The 18,429-nt window shown below is 53.4% G+C and overlaps 8 protein-coding genes across 8 annotated transcripts; 3 read left to right on the plus strand and 5 right to left on the minus strand.

Moving 5' to 3' along the window:
• Positions 1-522: 522 nt before the first annotated feature.
• Positions 523-2,614, plus strand: aclA (putative ATP citrate lyase subunit (Acl)). The gene is made up of 2 exons (XM_025544242.1): positions 523-1,185; positions 1,250-2,614. The coding sequence occupies exons 1-2, from the start codon at positions 745-747 to the stop codon at positions 2,264-2,266; spliced, it is 1,458 nt and encodes a 485-aa protein (XP_025395226.1). The 5' UTR covers positions 523-744; the 3' UTR covers positions 2,267-2,614.
• Positions 2,353-2,954, minus strand: BO70DRAFT_153294 (uncharacterized protein). The gene has a single exon (XM_025538231.1). It carries the CDS (start codon positions 2,868-2,870, stop codon positions 2,439-2,441), a length of 432 nt encoding a protein of 143 aa, XP_025395227.1. The 5' UTR covers positions 2,871-2,954; the 3' UTR covers positions 2,353-2,438.
• A 1,606-nt stretch (positions 2,955-4,560) lies between these two features.
• Positions 4,561-7,328, minus strand: fip1 (cleavage polyadenylation factor subunit FIP1). The gene is made up of 7 exons (XM_025540579.1): positions 7,037-7,328; positions 6,922-6,974; positions 6,104-6,873; positions 5,894-5,916; positions 5,128-5,352; positions 5,002-5,060; positions 4,561-4,936 (listed from the first exon to the last, which is right to left on the minus strand). Exons 1-7 carry the CDS (start codon positions 7,187-7,189, stop codon positions 4,912-4,914), a joined length of 1,308 nt encoding a protein of 435 aa, XP_025395228.1. The 5' UTR covers positions 7,190-7,328; the 3' UTR covers positions 4,561-4,911.
• A 183-nt stretch (positions 7,329-7,511) lies between these two features.
• BO70DRAFT_323250 (FAM50/XAP5 family protein) lies at positions 7,512-8,969 on the plus strand. The gene is made up of 3 exons (XM_025540580.1): positions 7,512-7,852; positions 7,912-8,488; positions 8,550-8,969. Exons 1-3 carry the CDS (start codon positions 7,611-7,613, stop codon positions 8,862-8,864), a joined length of 1,134 nt encoding a protein of 377 aa, XP_025395229.1. The 5' UTR covers positions 7,512-7,610; the 3' UTR covers positions 8,865-8,969.
• Positions 8,970-9,117: 148 nt separating this feature from the next.
• Positions 9,118-10,560, plus strand: BO70DRAFT_344931 (uncharacterized protein). The gene is made up of 5 exons (XM_025541479.1): positions 9,118-9,204; positions 9,262-9,498; positions 9,556-9,677; positions 9,733-10,149; positions 10,199-10,560. Exons 1-5 carry the CDS (start codon positions 9,128-9,130, stop codon positions 10,453-10,455), a joined length of 1,110 nt encoding a protein of 369 aa, XP_025395230.1. The 5' UTR covers positions 9,118-9,127; the 3' UTR covers positions 10,456-10,560.
• A 218-nt stretch (positions 10,561-10,778) lies between these two features.
• Positions 10,779-13,127, minus strand: BO70DRAFT_300605 (uncharacterized protein; the record flags this gene model as incomplete). The annotated part of the gene is made up of 2 exons (XM_025539674.1): positions 10,779-12,452; positions 12,504-13,127. The coding sequence occupies 2 exons, from the start codon at positions 13,125-13,127 to the stop codon at positions 10,779-10,781; spliced, it is 2,298 nt and encodes a 765-aa protein (XP_025395231.1).
• Positions 13,128-13,249: 122 nt separating this feature from the next.
• On the minus strand, positions 13,250-14,976 carry BO70DRAFT_153396 (TauD/TfdA dioxygenase family protein). The gene is made up of 4 exons (XM_025538232.1): positions 14,387-14,976; positions 14,211-14,330; positions 13,718-14,158; positions 13,250-13,660 (listed from the first exon to the last, which is right to left on the minus strand). Exons 1-4 carry the CDS (start codon positions 14,837-14,839, stop codon positions 13,481-13,483), a joined length of 1,194 nt encoding a protein of 397 aa, XP_025395232.1. The 5' UTR covers positions 14,840-14,976; the 3' UTR covers positions 13,250-13,480.
• Positions 14,977-16,040: 1,064 nt separating this feature from the next.
• BO70DRAFT_323260 (nucleoporin FG repeat-containing protein) lies at positions 16,041-18,127 on the minus strand. The gene is made up of 3 exons (XM_025540581.1): positions 17,934-18,127; positions 17,310-17,741; positions 16,041-17,242 (listed from the first exon to the last, which is right to left on the minus strand). Exons 1-3 carry the CDS (start codon positions 18,002-18,004, stop codon positions 16,303-16,305), a joined length of 1,443 nt encoding a protein of 480 aa, XP_025395233.1. The 5' UTR covers positions 18,005-18,127; the 3' UTR covers positions 16,041-16,302.
• Positions 18,128-18,429: the final 302 nt, after the last annotated feature.

Here is an 18,429-nt window from a genome sequence, read left to right on the forward strand (position 1 = left end):
ACGGCGGCTCCACCGAATCTCAACAAAGTCGTTCAGCTGCAGCAGCGCCCGCGCTAAGCCCCTCCGGCCCCTGTATTGCCCGAGCTCGGCCCTGACCCTCCCTGGTATCGGTGCCGTTTTGGTGTCTTTTCTTGTCTTTTCTTGTCTTTTCTGCCGGTTCACGTTGGGTTCTGGGTTCTGGCTGCGGCTTCAGATGATCACTCCATTCCATTCCTTTCTTCCCTCCCCAAAATTTTTGCTTCATCCACTCGCTGCATATCATCAAATTCAAACTAGTACCAACCAAAGTAAGTAACGGACTACGGAGTAGTGTGAGGAATTTAGTCCCTCCTCCTCCTCCTCCTCCTCCTCCTCCTCGGCGCGCCGCTCTCCAATTCCCGTTTGGGTCTTCTCTTTTTTCCCTTCCGCATCACTTCTTCTTTTTCCTCCTTCCCCCCTCCTCCTCCTCCTCCTCCTCCCACTCCCATCCATCCATCCCTCCTCACACTCCCCCTCCCACATCTCCATTTCTTTCAACTCTGCTCCGTTGGTTGGTGACACTCTCCCATACCACCACAACTACACACACACACACAAACACTCTCATCCATTCCTCTCCCTCATCTCCCCCCTCCCCCTCCAGCTCTCCTCCTCCAGGTATACCGAACTTGCTCTCCGTATATACATCTGCCTGTCCCACATCTCTAACGTCCCCTCCCTTCTATAGTATAATTCTCCCCCTCTTCCACCACCTTTACGATCATCATGTCCGCCAAGTCGATCCTCGAGGCTGATGGCAAGGCCATCCTCAACTACCACCTCACTCGCGCCCCCGTCATCAAGCCTACTCCCCTCCCTCCGTCCTCCACGCACAACGCTCCCCCCAAGCTCGCCTCTCTCCACTTCCCCGAAGATGCTGCCGTCAAGGATGTCCTCGACCAGGCTGAGGTCCTCTACCCGTGGCTGCTGGTCCCCGGCTCCAAGTTCGTGGCCAAGCCCGACCAATTGATCAAGAGACGTGGAAAGAGCGGTCTGCTGGCCCTGAACAAGACCTGGGCTGAGGCCAGGGAATGGATCGAGGCTCGTGCCGCCAAGGACGTCCAGGTCGAGACCGTCACTGGTGTCCTCCGTCAGTTCCTCGTTGAGCCCTTCGTCCCCCACCCCCAGGAGACTGAGTACTATATCAACATCCACTCCGTGCGTGAGGTAAGTAGCCCATTCGACCATCGCGGTCCTCCGTCCAGCAGGGCACGTGGCTAACGGCGTCTAGGGTGACTGGATCCTTTTCACCCACGAGGGTGGTGTTGACGTCGGTGATGTTGACGCCAAGGCGGAGAAGCTTCTGATTCCCGTCAACCTGAAGAACTACCCCTCCAACGAGGAGATTGCCGCCACTCTCTTGAGCAAGGTGCCCAAGGGTGTTCACAACGTCCTGGTGGACTTCATCTCCCGCCTGTACGCCGTCTACGTCGACTGCCAGTTCACCTACCTCGAGATCAACCCTCTGGTTGTCATCCCCAACGCCGACGCCACTTCCGCCGACGTGCACTTCCTCGATCTGGCTGCCAAGCTGGACCAGACTGCTGAGTTCGAGTGCGGTACCAAGTGGGCCATTGCCCGCAGCCCTGCCAACCTGGGTCTGCCCACCCTTCCCCAGAGCGACAAGGTCAACATCGATGCTGGCCCGCCCATGGAGTTCCCCGCTCCTTTCGGCCGTGAGCTGACCAAGGAGGAGAACTTCATCTCCGAGATGGACGCCAAGACTGGTGCCTCCCTCAAGCTTACCGTCCTCAACGCCAACGGCCGCGTCTGGACTCTGGTTGCCGGTGGTGGTGCCTCCGTCGTGTACGCTGATGCCATTGCCTCCGCTGGCTTCGTCAGCGAGCTCGCCAACTACGGTGAGTACTCCGGTGCCCCCACCGAGACTCAGACCTACAACTACGCCCGCACTGTCCTCGACCTGATGCTGCGTGCCCCTACCCACCCCGAGGGCAAGGTGCTCTTCATCGGTGGTGGTATTGCCAACTTCACCAACGTTGCCTCGACCTTCAAGGGTGTCATCCGCGCCCTGCGCGAGGTCGCCCCCGTCCTCAACGAGCACAAGGTCCAGATCTGGGTGCGTCGTGCCGGTCCCAACTACCAGGAGGGTCTCAAGAACATTAAGGCCGTCGGTCAGGAGCTCGACCTCAACATGCACGTGTACGGCCCGGAGATGCACGTCTCTGGCATCGTGCCCCTTGCCCTGTGCGGCAAGAAGACCGACATCAAGGAGTTTGGTTCCGCGTAGAAAAGGACAGGTTTCTCTGGCTTCTAATTAATTTAATCTTCTCTGAGAATTTCTTTTTTCTTTCTTCTCAATGCATGGCATGATATGGTTGTTTACGTTATCCTGTTATTTTTCTTGACGGCACAAACGGATTGCCCGGCTTTACACTGCAGGGCAAGTGGAAGAGGGGATACTACTCGTTCTGGAGTTGATGCTGCTTAGACTTGTGATAAGTCGTGAATAGAACGATATGATCTACGTCTGTCACTTGCCTTCCGCACCGAAAGTAGAGTACACAATCCGGCCACGCTGTAGGCAGCTTGTCTGCACATAAGAGACGTCGCCCGAGGCGAGAGTTGCTTCTCTTGCCGCGTTCGCATACGCCGCATCCAGAGATTCGAGGTAGGCAGGTGGTACAATAGATCAGTCTGACACGTTCGATCCAAGCGCAGCATACCATGCAGGTACTGCCGATATAGAGAAACAAAACCAATAGACTATTCAGGTACACACTACCTAGTACAGAGCGGAGAGACATATAAGGCAAGGTACCATGTAGAGAGCGAGAGAGAGAGACAGGTCCAGGTACCAGGTGGGTGGGTGGGTGATACACCTGGTACCACATGACAATACAAAGCTGTATGTAACAGTCTGACGGAAGTCCAAATAGACTCGAATAAGGTACCGCCCCCAGCCCTACGACCCCAGATCCACAAGCCTGCAGGAGTGTCAAAATTAGAAAGAAAAAATAGGGATAAACGATCAGATAAGGTAGGATTCGAGCGCGTGGCACTAGATTCTAGAAAGGGGAGGGGGGGAAAGGAGCGTGCGATAGGGCAGGGGAGGGAGGGAGGTGGTGGACGGCTTGCTTGGCTTCCGCACGACCGAGACGGGACGCGGATGGATGGAACCTCCGTGTTGGACTGGACGGGACGGGCCTTTGCAGGATGGGGAATGTAAGATTCGAGTCTGTGGTCGATCGGTCGGGTAGGTGATTCTGGAGATTAGATTGGATCTTATCTTGGGTACTGGGGAGGCTGGGAGTTGGTTTTGGGGGGTGGTGGTTGCTTGGGGGAGCAGATGTCTGATATGTGCTGTGAGTCTGTGGCATCCTATCGCGTATCCGGCGGTATGCTGCGCGCCGGGGAGGAATGGCAATGATCCAGTAGATGAATACTTATACTTGCTGGTTACTCTACGAAAAATTGGCGAATTCGGCGCTCCTAGACGGTTGGCATGATGAACAAGTCTCATGGGTTCTAGAATGTGTCACGCCCACAATACTTGGTCGTCGAGGATGGGCGTTGTTGTTATTCTTCCTGGAGTGGACGTGTTGTGGAGGGCTATACGATAGGCGGAGCTATGTACTTCCGCCGGGCGAATGGAAGCGCAGCGATCTCCCTGCACCAAGTAGTAAGCGAACTTTTCCCTCCCCTCCACTGGTACGGAGAACAATATTTACAAAATCATGTCTGGCCTCGATATCTCTCGGTAGTTATGATCAGGGGGGAAAACAAGTGAAATACTAAATACACTAGGCTCAGGCTTCTGTGGTTCTTTTGCTGGGCGGGTGCTACATGGCCCGTTCTATATATATGTTCGCTCCATACTATATTTCCCCGTCCTGCTCAATGAATAAGTAAATCATCGCGCTGATCGGGGGATTTTTTTTTTTTGGACAGCTTCAGACAGCTAGTACACGTGAGGGGATGTCTCTTGAGTATTAAGTCACGAAATAACCAATCTGCGTTCCGTATCCTTTTCGAAAATTTACTTGAATGGTAGACAGTACACCAAACATGCAAACTTGAGCCCTACTATCTACCGCAGTATTCAGAAGAGACGCGACGTGTATACCTACCACATACGATGTACAGACTTACCGATTGAAGAACTCTCCTGGCCGGCATTCCCCTGCGCTCCGGGGTAGCGGTGTCCCTCATATTGAAGGCTCGGGCTCTTGTTTACTTTCTTTGTCAACGCAGGAGGAATGTAGGCTTCGTCAGCGGCGGCCTGCTGTTATTCCGCATAGACCTGTTATATGACGGTCCCTCTAATACCCCGTACAGCTTCTTGTGTTTCGGTCTATTTTAGCTCAGTATCTCGATTACACGAGCTTATATTGTCTTACGGAGTAGTTGTCTCCGTAACGTTGAGCCGTTTACCACGGCTATGTGCTAGATGGTTCTAGAATTCTACGCCCCTTAATTGGGAAGACGGTGCCTACCTACCTTTGACCAGGTAGATGGGATGACTATTTTCTTGTCGGCAGAGTTTGATAGGTAGGTATATGCGTACGGAAGAAACTGAGAATCAGTAGAGAGGAGATTATCAGATCGGATTACTTGCCCTCATCGCGTCAGACAATGTAGGACAGGATGGTTGCTAGTATATTTAAAGTACATCGTGTGGTATGCAAAACAGTCATTTCACGCTTTCGAGAATAAATGCAGGTCAAGACGTTAGCCCAAGATTGGAAGGAGAGATGAGATATCCCTCCTATAACCCTGTTGGTGGTGGTTTTCTTTTCGTTTTTTTTTTTGGTTGTTCCGGGGAGTTTGTACGGTTGAAGCTCATAGTTTTGCGCGGGAGGTATAGTACAAGTGGTTCGGCCTTAAGCCGTGAACATGACAGCTAAAAAATGAACTCCATTTGACTAGTCCAATTTACTCGCGGATCTTGGCAAGGAGCCTAGCGGAGAGTCAGTATGCACAATTCAGATGCTCCGAGCGAAGACAAAAGGAAGGGACACATACTCATGGTCGCGGAAGAGGGTGTACTCCTCCTCGCCAACCTTGACGGGGCTGCCACCGAACTAGAACACCATCCTCGTCAGCAATTATATCCCACGAAAACGCAACGTAGCGACTATCCAAACATACCTGGGGGATCAGGACACGGTCACCGGCGACGACGCTCATGGGCAGACGCTGGCCGTTCTTGTCAACCAAACCGGGGCCAACGGCAAGGACCTTGGCCTCGTTCTGCTCCTTGACGCTGCTCTCAGGGAGGAAGATACCGGAGGCGGTCTTGGCCTCGGGCTTGACGCGCTGGACCAGGACGCGGTCCATGAGAGGCGCAAGGTTCTTGATGTTACGAAGGAAAGACTAATCGAGTGATGACAGACACATTAGCGATGGCTGAGGATAGATGATAGATGATTTATGGATGGTGATGGCAATCGGGAGTCTGAAGGGAGATGGCCGTGCAGGCGAAGATGGGCGGAAAAGTTCAAACGGAGCTCTGCGGGATCGCAGATCGATAGTTGGAACATACCATTGTGATGAGAGTGTGGATTGGAGTGCCGGGCACGGGGGTGTAGCGCTAAGGATGGAGGAGGAGCAGGGAGAGATGGGAAGTCGTTGGGTGCGTGGAGAGCGAAAAGAAGAAGAGGAAGCGGCCGGGGAACGAAGATCTGATCTGGACTCGCGAGAAATTTCCAGAATGCCAAGACCGACAGCTTCCCCCGTCCTCCGTTTCTGCCGAGGGTAGTATCTCACCTCTCACCTCTCCAGTCTCCCCCATCTTGCTGCAGAACTTCGCTGGTACTCTCTCTCTCTCTCTTGACACTATACATGCCTGTTTCACCCCATTGCCATTGCTTCGTCGAGGAATGGCTGGGGGCCTCTCCCCACCAGAAATACTGACTGCGCGCCTTGCCAGGCCAGTAGCTAAACTAGCTCCCTTCCCCCGGGGCAAGTACACCCCCGGCTGTCAGAATTGTCTTGGTTCTGGGTTCTTGCTGAACTTCACCCTGTCTCCCAACATGCTACCCTTGCTCAGGCTTTATGATTACTATAACGGGACCGCGAATTGAGTTACATTTTGAGTTCTACCATCTTCTCCCCCGACCGCGACCGCCTCCACCGCCTCCTCCCCCACCATAACCGCCTCCGTATCCCATTTGCGGCTGGCCACCACCCTGCCCACCGAACCCAGGTTGACCTTGCTGTCCGCCGCCTGCGCCGGATTGCCCGCCCATCATGGCCTGGGCATGCTGCATAAACGACATGGGATCCATGGACGAGGGGTCGAGGCCTTGCGCCATCATGCTCGATAGCATGCCTTGCATCATATCTGGTGACATGTCGGGCATGCCAGGCATGCCAGGCATGGGAGGCGGTGCGTTGCCTTGAGGCGCCCCTGGTCCCGCTCCTGGCGGAGGACCGCCGGGCATCGGCGGGAGTCCCATGCTTAAGAACGATTGCATATCGTCCAATTGTCTCTTCTGATCCCCAATCTCCTTGCGTAGTTCCTGCTGCTTCAACACATAGCTCGCCCACGTAAACTCGTCGAACCCGTAATTGAAATAATCGGTAATGTCGGAGCCTGGTCGCCGCCACGGCTTATCGTCCTCGGGGAAATCGGAATCCATGTCGGTCAGCATGATTGGCTTTCCGGTCGTGGGATGGACGGGGTTTGCATGGACATCGATATTCGACGCGTGAACGGGGGGGTAGGCAGAACCTGGCTTTTGAGGCACCGAAGGCCGTGCACTGGCCGGTACCGGGGTGACAGCTTCGGCCTTCGGGGTTGCGGTCGGTGTTATTGATTTGGCAAGCGGGGAGGAATCTGCGGATGGCGGGCGTTGCGACTCGGCGCGTAGGCTGGCGTGACGAGGATGCGGACTGTCCCAGGTTAGAACGAAAGACGCCCGAGAAGGGCAACAGACTCACGCTTCTGGAGCGGGCGCATCCGGTGGCGCTTCGGTGATGATGTTGAAGTCATCCTAACAGAGAGTCAGAGCTGGCGAAACAGTGGTTTGAGGGCTACTCGGATGCTCGCGCATACCTCATCTTCTTCCACCTCGATTTCCTCCTCTTCTCCATCGTTGGAGTCCTGAGCTTTGGAGTCCGCCGGGGGATGCTGAGAGCCGTTCTGGTCATGGGGGACGGGCACCGCGTCGGCGGGGTCGTAGAAGTCGTCGTCTTCGTCGTCCATCATGGTGTCTGTGGGGGGGGGTGGAGTGAGGATGAATTGGAGAAATGCAGAGGGAAGCTGTGATGGAGATGTGATCCTGTTGTATGGCGCGGCCCTGCGGAGATTCGCACGGGTTTGGTCTGTTTGTTCTTCTTGGTGCCGCCTGGGGGGGGGGGGGGCTGGTGGAGGACGCTCTTGTGTGCGCAATATAACCTCGTTGGCTATTGTTGGAGGGAGCCTTAGATATTCTATAGCACCCAAAGCCAACAGTATCTTCGACTTGAAAATACACACAATGGTTATCACAATTGTTGGTGCATGGTCAGGATTCCCGATCCGGAACCCCCAGATCACGTGCCAGTACGTCAGTCGCCTTCCCTGCGAGATTTATCGCCAGCTTCAACTCCCATTCGGCTGACCTCTGCGGGAATCGCCCTATAGAAAAATGTCGCAATCCGAACAGCCGAGCCAAAGCTCGACCCCTCGCTCTTTCACCAGCCAGACCGTCTCCGCGGAAGACTTGCTGAAGTCGCAGACGGTTGGTCTCGTCCATCTCTCCGACTTTCGCAAACGCCGCGCCGAGGTTCTCGAACAGAAGGAGCGAGAAGCCCATGACAAATCCTTGGGCAGACTGACATCGGGTGCTTCCAGAAGCGCAACGCCTTCTACGGGTGATGCGACGGATGGGTGAGCCACGGCGCATCCCCCTTGACTCTTAACTTGTGAGACTGATCGCAAAGCACCAGCAACTCGACACCGCGAAGCGAGGGTCCGCCCAAGAAGAAGAAAAAGAAGCCCCTTGCCAAGAGCAAGCTGTCCTTTGGCGATGACGACGAGGAGGAAGAAGAAGAAAACGACAGCGCCGCTGACCCAACCGCCACACCGCGCGATTCGAGCATCCCACGCTCCGCCTCCAGGACTCCCGCGGACGACAGTTCCGTGCCGCCGTCGCGTCGGATCACACCGAATCCCAACGCCCCCCCTCCTCCGAAGGCGATGACAAAGGCGGCATTGAAGGCAGAGGCAGAGGAGCGGGACGCCCTCCGCAAGGAGTTTTTGGCGATGCAGGACACAGTGAAGAACACGGAGATTTTGATACCCTTTATATTTTTCGATGGAGCGAACATTCCGGCTGGGACGGTCAGGGTTAAAAAAGGTGACCATGTATGGCTGTTCTTGGACCGATGCCGAAAAATTGGCGCAGAGCTGGGCGTTGGCGGGTCGGGCGCTGCATCCAAGGGCCGCAAAGATAACCGTCGCGAGTGGGCTCGAGTGAGTGTCGACGACTTGATGTTGGTCAAGGGAGAGATCATCGTCCCGCATGTATGTGCTCCATCCCCACATATATTGACTCTTCTGCGTGGGAGTGCTGACCGGTCTCTAGCATTATGAACTCTATTATTTTATCGCCAACCGCATCCCCAGCTTCTCGAGTGCCGGTGGATTGCTGTTCGACTATTCCAACAAACCTCCCCCGGCTCCTCCTGCGGATGGCCTCCTCACCCGGCCAAATGACGACCAGCTGGAGGGTGGCGACTTGGATCCCACGTTGACCAAAGTGGTCGACAGGCGATGGTACGAGCGGAACAAGCACATCTTTCCCGCCAGTCTGTGGCGGGAATACGAGCAAGGGGGTGACTTTGAAGAGAAGATGCGGTCGACCAGGCGCGATGCCTCGGGGAATACGTTCTTTTTCTAGAGCGTGCAAGCAATCTGGATCGTTCCTTTATAGATGGGGGGGTGCGTTGAGCGTTGAGTTCGCAGAAATCTTGTATATGCCCGAGATACCCAATAAAAACATGTCATGTCTTCTTCTGCTGCCGCCGTAACTTCTTCTTTGGGGGCGTGACTTTGCAGAAACATGCCGGTCCCGACTCTGCGTTCCTTCATCCTCCACCGACAATCCTACTCAGCCAGCCCCTGTTGACTTCTTCTTCCCTTTCTTCACCCTTCTTTTTCAAGATGGACTTCTACCTGCGATGTAACTCTCTCAAGTGCCGAGCGCAGCTGAAAGAGAGAGCGGTCGTTACTACATGCTCGTAAGTTGGAGACTTTCCTCCTACAGCCCCTGGACCCGCAGCCCACTGAAGAGAAAGACATATCTTTTGTCTCCACTGTGCAGGATGCCTCGGACTTTCCCATCCTACCGCCGATGAACGTCGCTGTCCAGCATGTCAGACCGTCCTCATCAACCCCGACGACGCCGTAGCGACTGTCCTGAACCCAACCGAAGACTACAAGACCAGCGTGCTGAGTGGGCTGGACCCGAACACCATTATGGAGTGCGCTGGACGGGCCCTACTCTTTTGGACGTATCAGACAACACAAGAGATGTACGTGAGGGCCAAGGATATCCACAGCCGTGCCAGGCATCTACTGACAGGCTACAGCTTCTACCAGGAGTTCCTCGCAAAGACACTGACAGAGAAGTACGCTACCCTCAATGCCCAAATGGACAAGGTCATCCACAACGCCAACTCGGAAATCTCGACGCTACAAGCCCGGATCTCAGGTTCGTCCACGCATCCTCGGGATTTCTACCATGCCGCCATCTAAACGCAATATAGATATGCAGGCGACACAGGATCAGCTTCACAAGAAGAACCAAGAGCTGGTCGACATGTATCGCGAGAAGTGCAAGAAGTTTGCTCAGATGACAAACCTATATAACCTACTCAAGTCCCGGGCCATGCGATCGCAAATGCAGACCGCGGCATCGGATACCGTATCCCAAGCGTTGAATTCTCTTGCTGTTTCGCGTGGTGACCAGCCAGTACTTGTACCTAAACTACCGGGAGCTTCAGCACTGCCTCAGACTCCGTCGACTCGACAGTCTAACACATATCCCGTCAGCCAGGAGGGCGTGGAGCAATTGGATCGTCACCAGCGAAGCGGCACTGGGAGCTCCAAGGGCGCGAAGCAAAAGGCTGATATGGCCGCGATGCCGCCACCTCCAATCCGCCAGATAGGTAACCCGAGGCAAAGTATGAATCTACTTTCTGTCTTGTCTTGAAAGCCACTCACTCTTTCTAGATGAAATACCAGCTGCAACACCACAACACCGGACGCGTCTCGGGGGGTCTAGTCGTCCTTCGACGGGAAAGTCACAGCTACCTCACGATAGCGTGATGCTGGAGCGATTTGGAACAAAATTAAACCCGAGACATGGGTTTATCAACACGCACGGGTCGGTAGATAGAGGTGCCACGGGCATGCCACTTCCTGGTCAAACAGGAGGTGCTACGGAACAACCTGGGATGAGATCAATTTTTGACAATACGATTCTATGAGTAATTGCGAGATTGTGCTATGCTATATGCGCGGTGAAAAAGGTACACTGTTTTCTCAACTATTCTTTCCTGGTGAAAGTATGGATGTCATTCTATATATATGGGGTTCTATCTTTCCAGCGAACCTATTCCATTTACTGAAATGCCTGTTGACGAAGAAAAAAATACACAACATGCTTTAAGAGGCCGGGAGGAGGAGAATCATTTGTGAAAAGAAAACCAGGTTGTATGGAAACAGATCTGGCACTACAGTCTGGCATTGATCGGAAAACATTTTCGCCCTTGAGTAGATGAAAATGAGGCAACAACATGCCTCCAGGCTCTTAATAAAAATGCTTATCCGCCAGTGCGAGAACCCAACCAGCAATTACTTCTAGACACAACGGTACGAGAAGCGGATTAACGTTCGAGATCGATGCCATCGAATCACAGAACGCAGTAAAGGAAGTCAGAGGCGTCAACATGCCCCTATCAATAGTAATCCCAGTCGAACCACCAATGGTTCTATTCGTCGTCTTCGAAGACGGATGACAAATAAGCACATATAGATACTTATAGTGTCCTGCAAGCAGAAAGACCCGTTCTCGGAGAGGGGAGTTAATGCTCTTAATATCGCTGGTAATTTTGGGCTCATGGCCCGGTAGAAAGAGCTGTGTGGTTGCTTGAGAGTTTGTTAGGATGATGCCCGTTTCTGGGGGGATCACGATATCGGCTTTTGTGTCTTGGACGTAAAAGTTGGTGGTTTTGGTCCGAGGACCATATAGGTCTCTCTCTGCGTAAGTGTCGCGATCTTGGTATACTATTGAGGGTGGATTGTCCATTTTTTCGAAACATTGTATTAGGCTTAGATGACTTTTGAGAAGTGAGGTCGATAGGAAGAGTTCGGGCTGTCCACGATTTCTTTTCGCGATATGTGGGATGCGAGAGATATTTTGTATAAATTGCAGTTCTGTATGAGGGCCCTCGGGCGTTATTTGAATGGTAGAAGTATCCGTGATATCAGTGTCCTGTCTCTCAGCTCCATTGTGTTCATTATTGGAAAAGTAGGAGCTCTGCGCCGGTACTTGTCGCCTGAAAATCCGTTTCCTGGTTTGCATGAAACGTGCTAAGGATCCCAAACTGGTAGAGAGCATTGTGGACGATGGATGACTGTTCTTGGCATCCACGAGAGAAGTCATATCTTGGCCTCTCGTTTTTGGTCTTTTCCTCGAATTGATCTGGCTATTGCTTGGGTTTGGGGTTTGCGGTAGGGAGTTATGGTCTGTATCTGTATCCATAGCACCTGGATTGTGCGAGTAGGATGAGAGTAAATGATCTCTATTCGCGTCGGAATATTGATTTTGAGCTTTTTCTGTTGATGACTGAGACTTCGGTTTTGTGAGACCCACCTGAGACGAATGGGCTTGCTGTTCGGGTTGAGAATGTGAGCCAGACTGGGATGGAAGTGACGAGAAGCCCGATGGCTTCTGTAAAGTCGCATCCATCGTCGAACAGCCCTCATAGGGCAAACAGTCCGAGGTTGCGATATCGTTCGTTATGTCGTTGTAAGTTATCTGAGAGGTCTTATTGCTAGAGCACATCGCAGCTAAGGCCTCCCGTGTCTCAGGTATGAAAGACTCCATAGTATCCACGATATCTATATCCATGTCACATTCTCCATTGTGTCCATTTTGCTCGGAAGACGGCGACGTATCCGGGGTAGTTGTATCTGTCAATGACATCCTATCTATCTGCAATAAATCATTACAGCAGAGCACATCTTCTCCGTCTGAATTACTGGCAAGGCTTGAATTCATCCCTTCAATCGCCTCCTCGCACGCTGAATGGTATACGGGTTTCGGATTGTCCGGTTTCTCTGGCACTGGACGCGTAGGAGAATCGGGGACGGCAGGACTTAGTGGAACACGTTCTTCTGGAATAGGCGACGGGCTGCAACACGAGAAGCATTCAGCGTCCAAGGGAAGGAGAGGTTTTGGCGCATAGAAGAACGGGTCTTCCTGAAGTTCAGTTCAGCAAACCAACAATGAACCGCGCAGGGTGAAGCGTACCCGAGCCATGCCCAAGGATGTCTGTAGCAAACTCTCCAGATCCTCTAGACTGTAGTCGTCACCACGCCTTGCATCTTGGATAAGCATCAGTGAAGCTTTCGTGCAGTCCAGCCGTTCATCCCTGACCTGCTTCTCGATATCGTTGTTGTCCGGTAGGCTCTTAGACAACTCGGCTTTGCTAAGGTCGCAGGGGAGGTCCACGAGTGAGTAATCATCCTGACTGTATTGAATAGGATCCTTCGAAGGCCGTAGATATGTATCGTTATCCGAGTTGAAAATAGGAAGTTCCAGTTTAAGCTTGTCATGCCGACCCCATGCAGGCAAGAGTTTGTCCCAGTACTCGTCGGTGCTGGCGGTTTTGCTATCTCGGAGAACCGATGAGAGATACAACGCGCCTTCCTTCCTGATACCAAGCTTTCCTTGATGAAGTTCCTGCTCGACTGCTTCCTGTGAATGATATAAGTGGCCCTTCAGCTCGGAGAGTGCATCTTCAGGCAATGGAGGGGGGTCGCGGGGACTTGGACAGGTTTGATCGACATGTCGGAGAGGATCGATCTGCGTGAAGTCGCTTGCTATCCCGTGGAAGCGCGCATACTGTAGTAAATAATCATTTTGGTTTGCCATTCGAAGAGATAACATCCTTCGTGCAGAATGGTGAGGTGATGGTTTGACGAGTGGACGACGGTCGACCCAACTCGGCGAGAAGGGGGACAGAGCCACGTGAGCAGCAGGAGTCTACAGACTGGTTGGAAATATAAAAAGCATGATATTCACCCGAAGACCCAGAGCAAATCGCTAGCTAGAATGGCTAATTTCTAATATAAAAAACTCCAGTTGTAGTTCAATCTCCCTCTGAGAGCCAGCTCTCATGGTCTCATTAGAGAACTGTGCACTTGCGTAACCCTATGACGAGCAAACGCTAGCAATGAAATACCCGAAAAAAAAAATCGCTTCAAAGTTCAAGAGATGGACCCCGATCAGTCGTTGTAGTTGGACTGCCGAGAGCCATCCTTGTTGACGGGAGGCAGGTTGTAGAGAGCGATGGCTTCCTCTTCCTGGGACTTCCCTGCGGGATCAAGGAAAGGGCGCTCTGCGTGGCTGGCGACCCGGACCGCATGGCGACGGTGAGGTGCGAAGCCATAAGATGCAGAATGGTTCTGTCAGGGTGTTAGTTACCTGGATAGGGTATCTCGCGAAAAATATGTCACACTTACGGTAGTGCGGTTGTCCCAGATGGCGACATCGTTCTTGTTCCACTGGAATCGAGCGTGCATCTCTTGCGTCGTCGCAATGACCTCGGAGAGGTACTTGATTATAGCATCGCTCTCCGTCTTGGGGATCCCCTTGATCTTCGTGACGAATCCGGGGTTGAAAAACAGGCTGTTCCAGCCCGTCACTGGGTTTGTTCTGATGAGAGGGTGTTCGGTTGTGACGGGCTCGCGACGGACAGTCCGACCAAGAGCCCGCGTGTCCGAAGCCTGCATGTCCGCCGAGTGCAGGGCAGTCAGGTTCTTGAGGTATGTTTGCATAAAAGGCGAGAGCGCGTCGTAAGCCGCGTACTGAGATGTCCATAGCGTGTCGCCGCCGCCACCTCGTGGAGGACCCGTCAGGACCTTCAGCGATGTGTACGAGGGTGGTTGAACTTCATATGTAACCTGGAACAGATCGTTAGCATGAGCCATAATCCACAAGGGAGAATTTCCGTACGTCTGAGTGCCACAGGAAGCTCGGTGTGAACATCGCTCGCTGATCGGTGGAGTTGTCTCCAGTGTACACAACGTGGACGTCCTCCAAGCCCTTCTTCTTCGGTACAGAAGTGGTGGCATGCTGTGATTGATTAGACCCGGTACACCAACGATACCCCTCAAAAGAGGAATACGAACCTTGTGCAGCTTGCCGAAATGGCTACCCAGCTCTCGTTGAGCATCGATATCCAAGTCCTCTTGTCCCCGGAAAAACACCACACCACGGATGGCAACCAAGCGAGCCAAGTCGTCCTTCTGTGCGTCGTCCAGTTTCGCCAAGTTGACTCCATGGACTTCCGTGCCGATCTTGGGGTTGTAGTCGAAAACATCGGTCGCGTCTTGGAGCAAGTTGCGGAACTTAGGGTCTCCGTGTAGCCCCCTGTCCTCGTAGGGGGTTTCCTCCAGAGCAGCCCAGCGAATGTCGGGGAAGGAGGGAAGGAGGTCTTCGTATTGGTAGTTCTCATGTGTTTCGACAACGGTGCGTCCTGGCTGATAGCCAAACTTGTTGTCCTTCACGGCGGCATTTTTCTTGGTCACGGTATCAAGGCCAGCTGGGTGGAGCACCAGGGGAACCTCTAGCGAAGGCGCCATTGCGGTTGTGAAAAGGGGATGGTGTACACGGTAGCTGCAGGATGTGAGGAAGCGATGGCGTATAAAAGTGTTGGATGACTGTGCTTATGGCAGTACTATGACGCGATGATTGCAACAAGGAGATTGATGAAATCTTGACGAAGGGGAGCCTCGGAAGCTTTATATCCAGGTCGGAATCCTATTCTTCAGGCAACGGTCAAGCTGATCGTCTGACACAACCAGCCCTCGCCGCAAAACCGGGGCTGGCGGGTATTGCACCATCGCTGGAGAAAATCACCCAAGCGGGCTGATTAGACAATGTGACATCCATGGTTGTACCGTGTAGATAGGAGAGAGATAGGCTGTTGACTCTGGGGGGATTCTCAGAGCGGGTCGGCGATGGTGTCAGCGTCGATCGCGTCATCGCCAGGCAAACGGTGCGCTGTGGGGGCTTGTCTTGTCTCCGTGTGGGCCAGTACAAAGTAGGCTGGAACACTCCGCGTCGCGCTTTCAGTCGGATCTAGACCGTAGATAGAAGTCCAGTCCTCACCCCCAAATAGATACTCTCTGTATAGACTGACACACGGCAGAATATACAGATAGATGGATAAATCGATCGAAACCCAAGTGTCAGCTTACTAGCAGCTAATCCGGGACGAAGTTGGAGGCGTCACACCGCTTTCCCCCCCATGTAGATCGCTGCGAATCACACCAGCCGACGAGGTTCTAGAAAACCACTAGCTGGGTTCATGGGAGGTTCATGTTCAGGTACACGCCGGACAAAGTCCCCGGACCCTGTAGTTACCGCAACTATAAACCTAGTACTTTATACTGCTCTACTGGAAAGTGTATATGGTGTCGTTGCCCCTGCCGGTCTAGGAAGAATTTGCTCTAGTCTGGGAGATATTGTTTCCAATAATAATATGCTGTTACCAACTTCCCCGTCGGGCATGCTCTGTGCCACTGTACTCCGTAGTAACTAGTAGTAGTCGTAGCTTAAGGTGACGTGAGGCGACGATTGCCGAGGATGAGGTGCGATCACGTCAGACTGCCGCCGTCTTGCGTTTGCGCCGAACGGCTGGCTTGGCGCTCTCCCCACACCGCCTGGCGCTCTCTTTTATGATTTGATCTGCCGATCGGATCTCCATCGGATCAGCTGAAACCCCCTAGTCCGACTGCTACAAAAAAGGACTGTGACTCCCGTCCTGCGTACGCTGTCCACGTAAACCATTCATGCATTAATCTATCCCGGGATTGGGGATCCCAGTGGTTCCACCCAATGTAGATTCTAGACTACAGGACCAGTAGTAGTGCCCTTGATGCTTCATTAAACGCAGAACGCCTGACCTAAGCAATGCTCAACCAGTAACCACGATCCATCATTCCTTGCTCGGCGCAAATCACAAAGACACCATCATAATGTACATTAAAAGAAACAGAACAAGAAGAAGCAACCAATCCGCTGGTTCCCCCCCGTCCGCTCCTTAGAAATTATGCCTACCGTCGGCGGCCGAGGGCGGGCCCATAACTACTTCCTGCACCTGCTCGGTAACTCCACCAAGACGGCTAGCAACGCCCAGAATGCCAGCTTCGACGTCGCCCAAAACGATGGCAAGATCGTTGACGATGGACTTCGGGGTTCCGGATGCCGCGCCATCCCGGTTCCGAGCGGTGACAAAGTCATGGATCTGTCGTTCCAAAGTGCTCTCCACGCCGTGGAGGTGGTCTTCAATCTCCTTCAAGTTGTGCGTGTACCGTCCCAAGACCGCTCCCATTTCGTCGGAGCGCTGAGAAAAGTAGTCCACCAGATTGACAGGCACCCCGTTGACGAACCTGGCGGTGGCTGGGTCGCTCTCAACGTCATCGGGGAGGGCGAGAGTATTTTTGCGCGCCGACCGTAAGGTCTGTCCGTCCGATACCTTCTGGTCCTGGGAGGACCACCACCCAGCGGCGCCGGTAGATTGGTACTGTAGGGGCAATTTCAAGGTGTCGATGGCGCGGAACGCTACTTGGGCTTCGGCTGCGTCGCGGGAAACGAGGCTGCGCAGCTGATCAATATCGCTGGCATCATTTTCGAGCGCATGCTGCATGGTTTCCAGCTTGCCTTGGACGAAATCGACGTCATTCGGAATGGTCTCGCCCTGGCTTGCGATGGTAGGAATCATGTTGGCAACCTCGTTGCAGATCTTAATTTGATTGAGGACGAAGTTGTCGAACCTCTCCAGCTCTGCTTTGATCTCATCGGCGCAGCTTTCGTATTTTGTAGTCGGCAGAATGTTGCTCACGTCGACTTTGACCCCGGGGATGACAGTGGTTGCAGCAGGTTGTGTCGGTTGTTGCACGGTGGTATTCTGATTTCCAAAAAGGGATAGGGAGGGCTTTTGAGCTTGCTGCTGTTGTGCGTTGGGCTGATTCGCGCCGCCACTGCATCAGTTAGTTAGCAACGAAAGTCCGGACACTTGGAGCGATAAAACATCGGGCTTTTACTTACAGCAAGCCCCCCCCCGTAGCAGTGGAGCCTCCCAGGCCACTGAAAAGCGGCTTGGACTGCGTTTGAGTAGCAGTAGTGCCTCCTAGATTGCCAAACAGGCCTCCGCCGGTGTTACTGGCCTGTGTGGTGGTTGTGGTGGCACCGGTCCCCGAAAACAGACCGCCCGACTGCGGCTGTGAGGTTGTCGCCGCCGAGCCACCGAATAAGCCCCCACCGGTCGTATTGCTCTGCTGCTGTCCACCCAAGCCCGCAAACATATTTGACCCGGAAGGCTGAGACTGCTGTGTAGCCGCGCCACCCAAATTTGCGAACAATCCACCAGCCGGTTTTGATTGAGCCGCAGTATTCCCGAGGTTGCCGAAAAGACCGCCGGAAGTGGTTGTCGCAGCTGGTGTAGCTGCAGAGCTGGTTTGTGTGTTTGTGCCGGCGCCACTATTTACACAGTTCCTTGTTAGCCTTCCTTACACCTGAGAAACCGAGGATAACTGCGGATATGACAGGGCGGAACAAGTGAGAGTAAGCAATTGAGCTCTAGGCGCATGATATGAAAGAGACGTAAAAAAGAAAGATCTGGTCCTTCGATGCGCAGGACCGGGGGGGGGGGGGGGGGTCGGTGACACTTACAATAGAGAATTGGAGGATCCCGTGTTGATGGACAGGCCGGTCGACGTGCCGGGGGGCTTTGCGGCGAACATGGTGCACAGCAACTAGGGATAGAAACAATAGACCCCGGTAGAGGGGCAGGTCCAAGGAACGCAAGGGGTTGATTCTCTTGGCCGGACTTGTCGAAAGGGCCCTGTGCCAGCACAATGATCAAGTATCCACCGCAACAGTTGCTCCGTCGAGACGTCGGAAAACAACAAAGTCGACCAGACCCCCGCTAGCACTAAATGGGGAAAGTTCCCCCGCGGCCGGGATGACTAAGTAAGGTTCATCTGATAACCACCAGCACAATTGATCGAGGTTGGATAGATAGATGATCTTTCCGATTCCTATGCCCAGTCCGTTGCTTGTGGCTGTCCAAGCCAGCTGGGCCTCACTGTCTGCGGGTGTGTGCTAGACAATCCACTTCAAAGAGACTACACCCCAAATTCCGCTCTGTATCTCCTTCGCCTCTGTA

Source organism: Aspergillus heteromorphus (genome assembly GCF_003184545.1).
Source record: "Aspergillus heteromorphus CBS 117.55 chromosome Unknown BO70scaffold_36, whole genome shotgun sequence".
NCBI classification, from domain to species: Eukaryota; Fungi; Ascomycota; class Eurotiomycetes; order Eurotiales; family Aspergillaceae; genus Aspergillus; species Aspergillus heteromorphus.

What these genes read in the sequence shown, in the direction of transcription:
- aclA (XM_025544242.1), top strand. Translation starts at nt 745, where the DNA reads ATGTCCGCCAAGTCGATCCTCGAGGCTGATGGCAAGGCCATCCTCAAC. An exon ending in ACATCCACTCCGTGCGTGAG is followed by an intron (nt 1,186 to 1,249) that starts GTAAGTAGCCCA and finishes AACGGCGTCTAG; the next exon opens with GGTGACTGGATCCTTTTCAC.
- BO70DRAFT_153294 (XM_025538231.1), bottom strand. Translation starts at nt 2,870, where the DNA reads ATGTGGTACCAGGTGTATCACCCACCCACCCACCTGGTACCTGGACCT.
- fip1 (XM_025540579.1), bottom strand. Translation starts at nt 7,189, where the DNA reads ATGATGGACGACGAAGACGACGACTTCTACGACCCCGCCGACGCGGTG. An exon ending in GATGCGCCCGCTCCAGAAGC is followed by an intron (nt 6,874 to 6,921) that starts GTGAGTCTGTTG and finishes AACCTGGGACAG; the next exon opens with TCCGCATCCTCGTCACGCCA. An exon ending in ACCGTGTCCTGATCCCCCAG is followed by an intron (nt 5,061 to 5,127) that starts GTATGTTTGGAT and finishes ATGGTGTTCTAG; the next exon opens with TTCGGTGGCAGCCCCGTCAA.
- BO70DRAFT_323250 (XM_025540580.1), top strand. Translation starts at nt 7,611, where the DNA reads ATGTCGCAATCCGAACAGCCGAGCCAAAGCTCGACCCCTCGCTCTTTC. An exon ending in ACGGGTGATGCGACGGATGG is followed by an intron (nt 7,853 to 7,911) that starts GTGAGCCACGGC and finishes GCAAAGCACCAG; the next exon opens with CAACTCGACACCGCGAAGCG. An exon ending in GAGAGATCATCGTCCCGCAT is followed by an intron (nt 8,489 to 8,549) that starts GTATGTGCTCCA and finishes ACCGGTCTCTAG; the next exon opens with CATTATGAACTCTATTATTT.
- BO70DRAFT_344931 (XM_025541479.1), top strand. Translation starts at nt 9,128, where the DNA reads ATGGACTTCTACCTGCGATGTAACTCTCTCAAGTGCCGAGCGCAGCTG. An exon ending in TATCAGACAACACAAGAGAT is followed by an intron (nt 9,499 to 9,555) that starts GTACGTGAGGGC and finishes GACAGGCTACAG; the next exon opens with CTTCTACCAGGAGTTCCTCG. An exon ending in GATAGGTAACCCGAGGCAAA is followed by an intron (nt 10,150 to 10,198) that starts GTATGAATCTAC and finishes CACTCTTTCTAG; the next exon opens with ATGAAATACCAGCTGCAACA.
- BO70DRAFT_153396 (XM_025538232.1), bottom strand. Translation starts at nt 14,839, where the DNA reads ATGGCGCCTTCGCTAGAGGTTCCCCTGGTGCTCCACCCAGCTGGCCTT. An exon ending in ATTTCGGCAAGCTGCACAAG is followed by an intron (nt 14,331 to 14,386) that starts GTTCGTATTCCT and finishes AATCAATCACAG; the next exon opens with CATGCCACCACTTCTGTACC. An exon ending in TCTGGGACAACCGCACTACC is followed by an intron (nt 13,661 to 13,717) that starts GTAAGTGTGACA and finishes ACACCCTGACAG; the next exon opens with AACCATTCTGCATCTTATGG.
- BO70DRAFT_323260 (XM_025540581.1), bottom strand. Translation starts at nt 18,004, where the DNA reads ATGTTCGCCGCAAAGCCCCCCGGCACGTCGACCGGCCTGTCCATCAAC. An exon ending in GGATCCTCCAATTCTCTATT is followed by an intron (nt 17,742 to 17,933) that starts GTAAGTGTCACC and finishes CTGTGTAAATAG; the next exon opens with TGGCGCCGGCACAAACACAC. An exon ending in GCTACGGGGGGGGGCTTGCT is followed by an intron (nt 17,243 to 17,309) that starts GTAAGTAAAAGC and finishes TAACTGATGCAG; the next exon opens with TGGCGGCGCGAATCAGCCCA.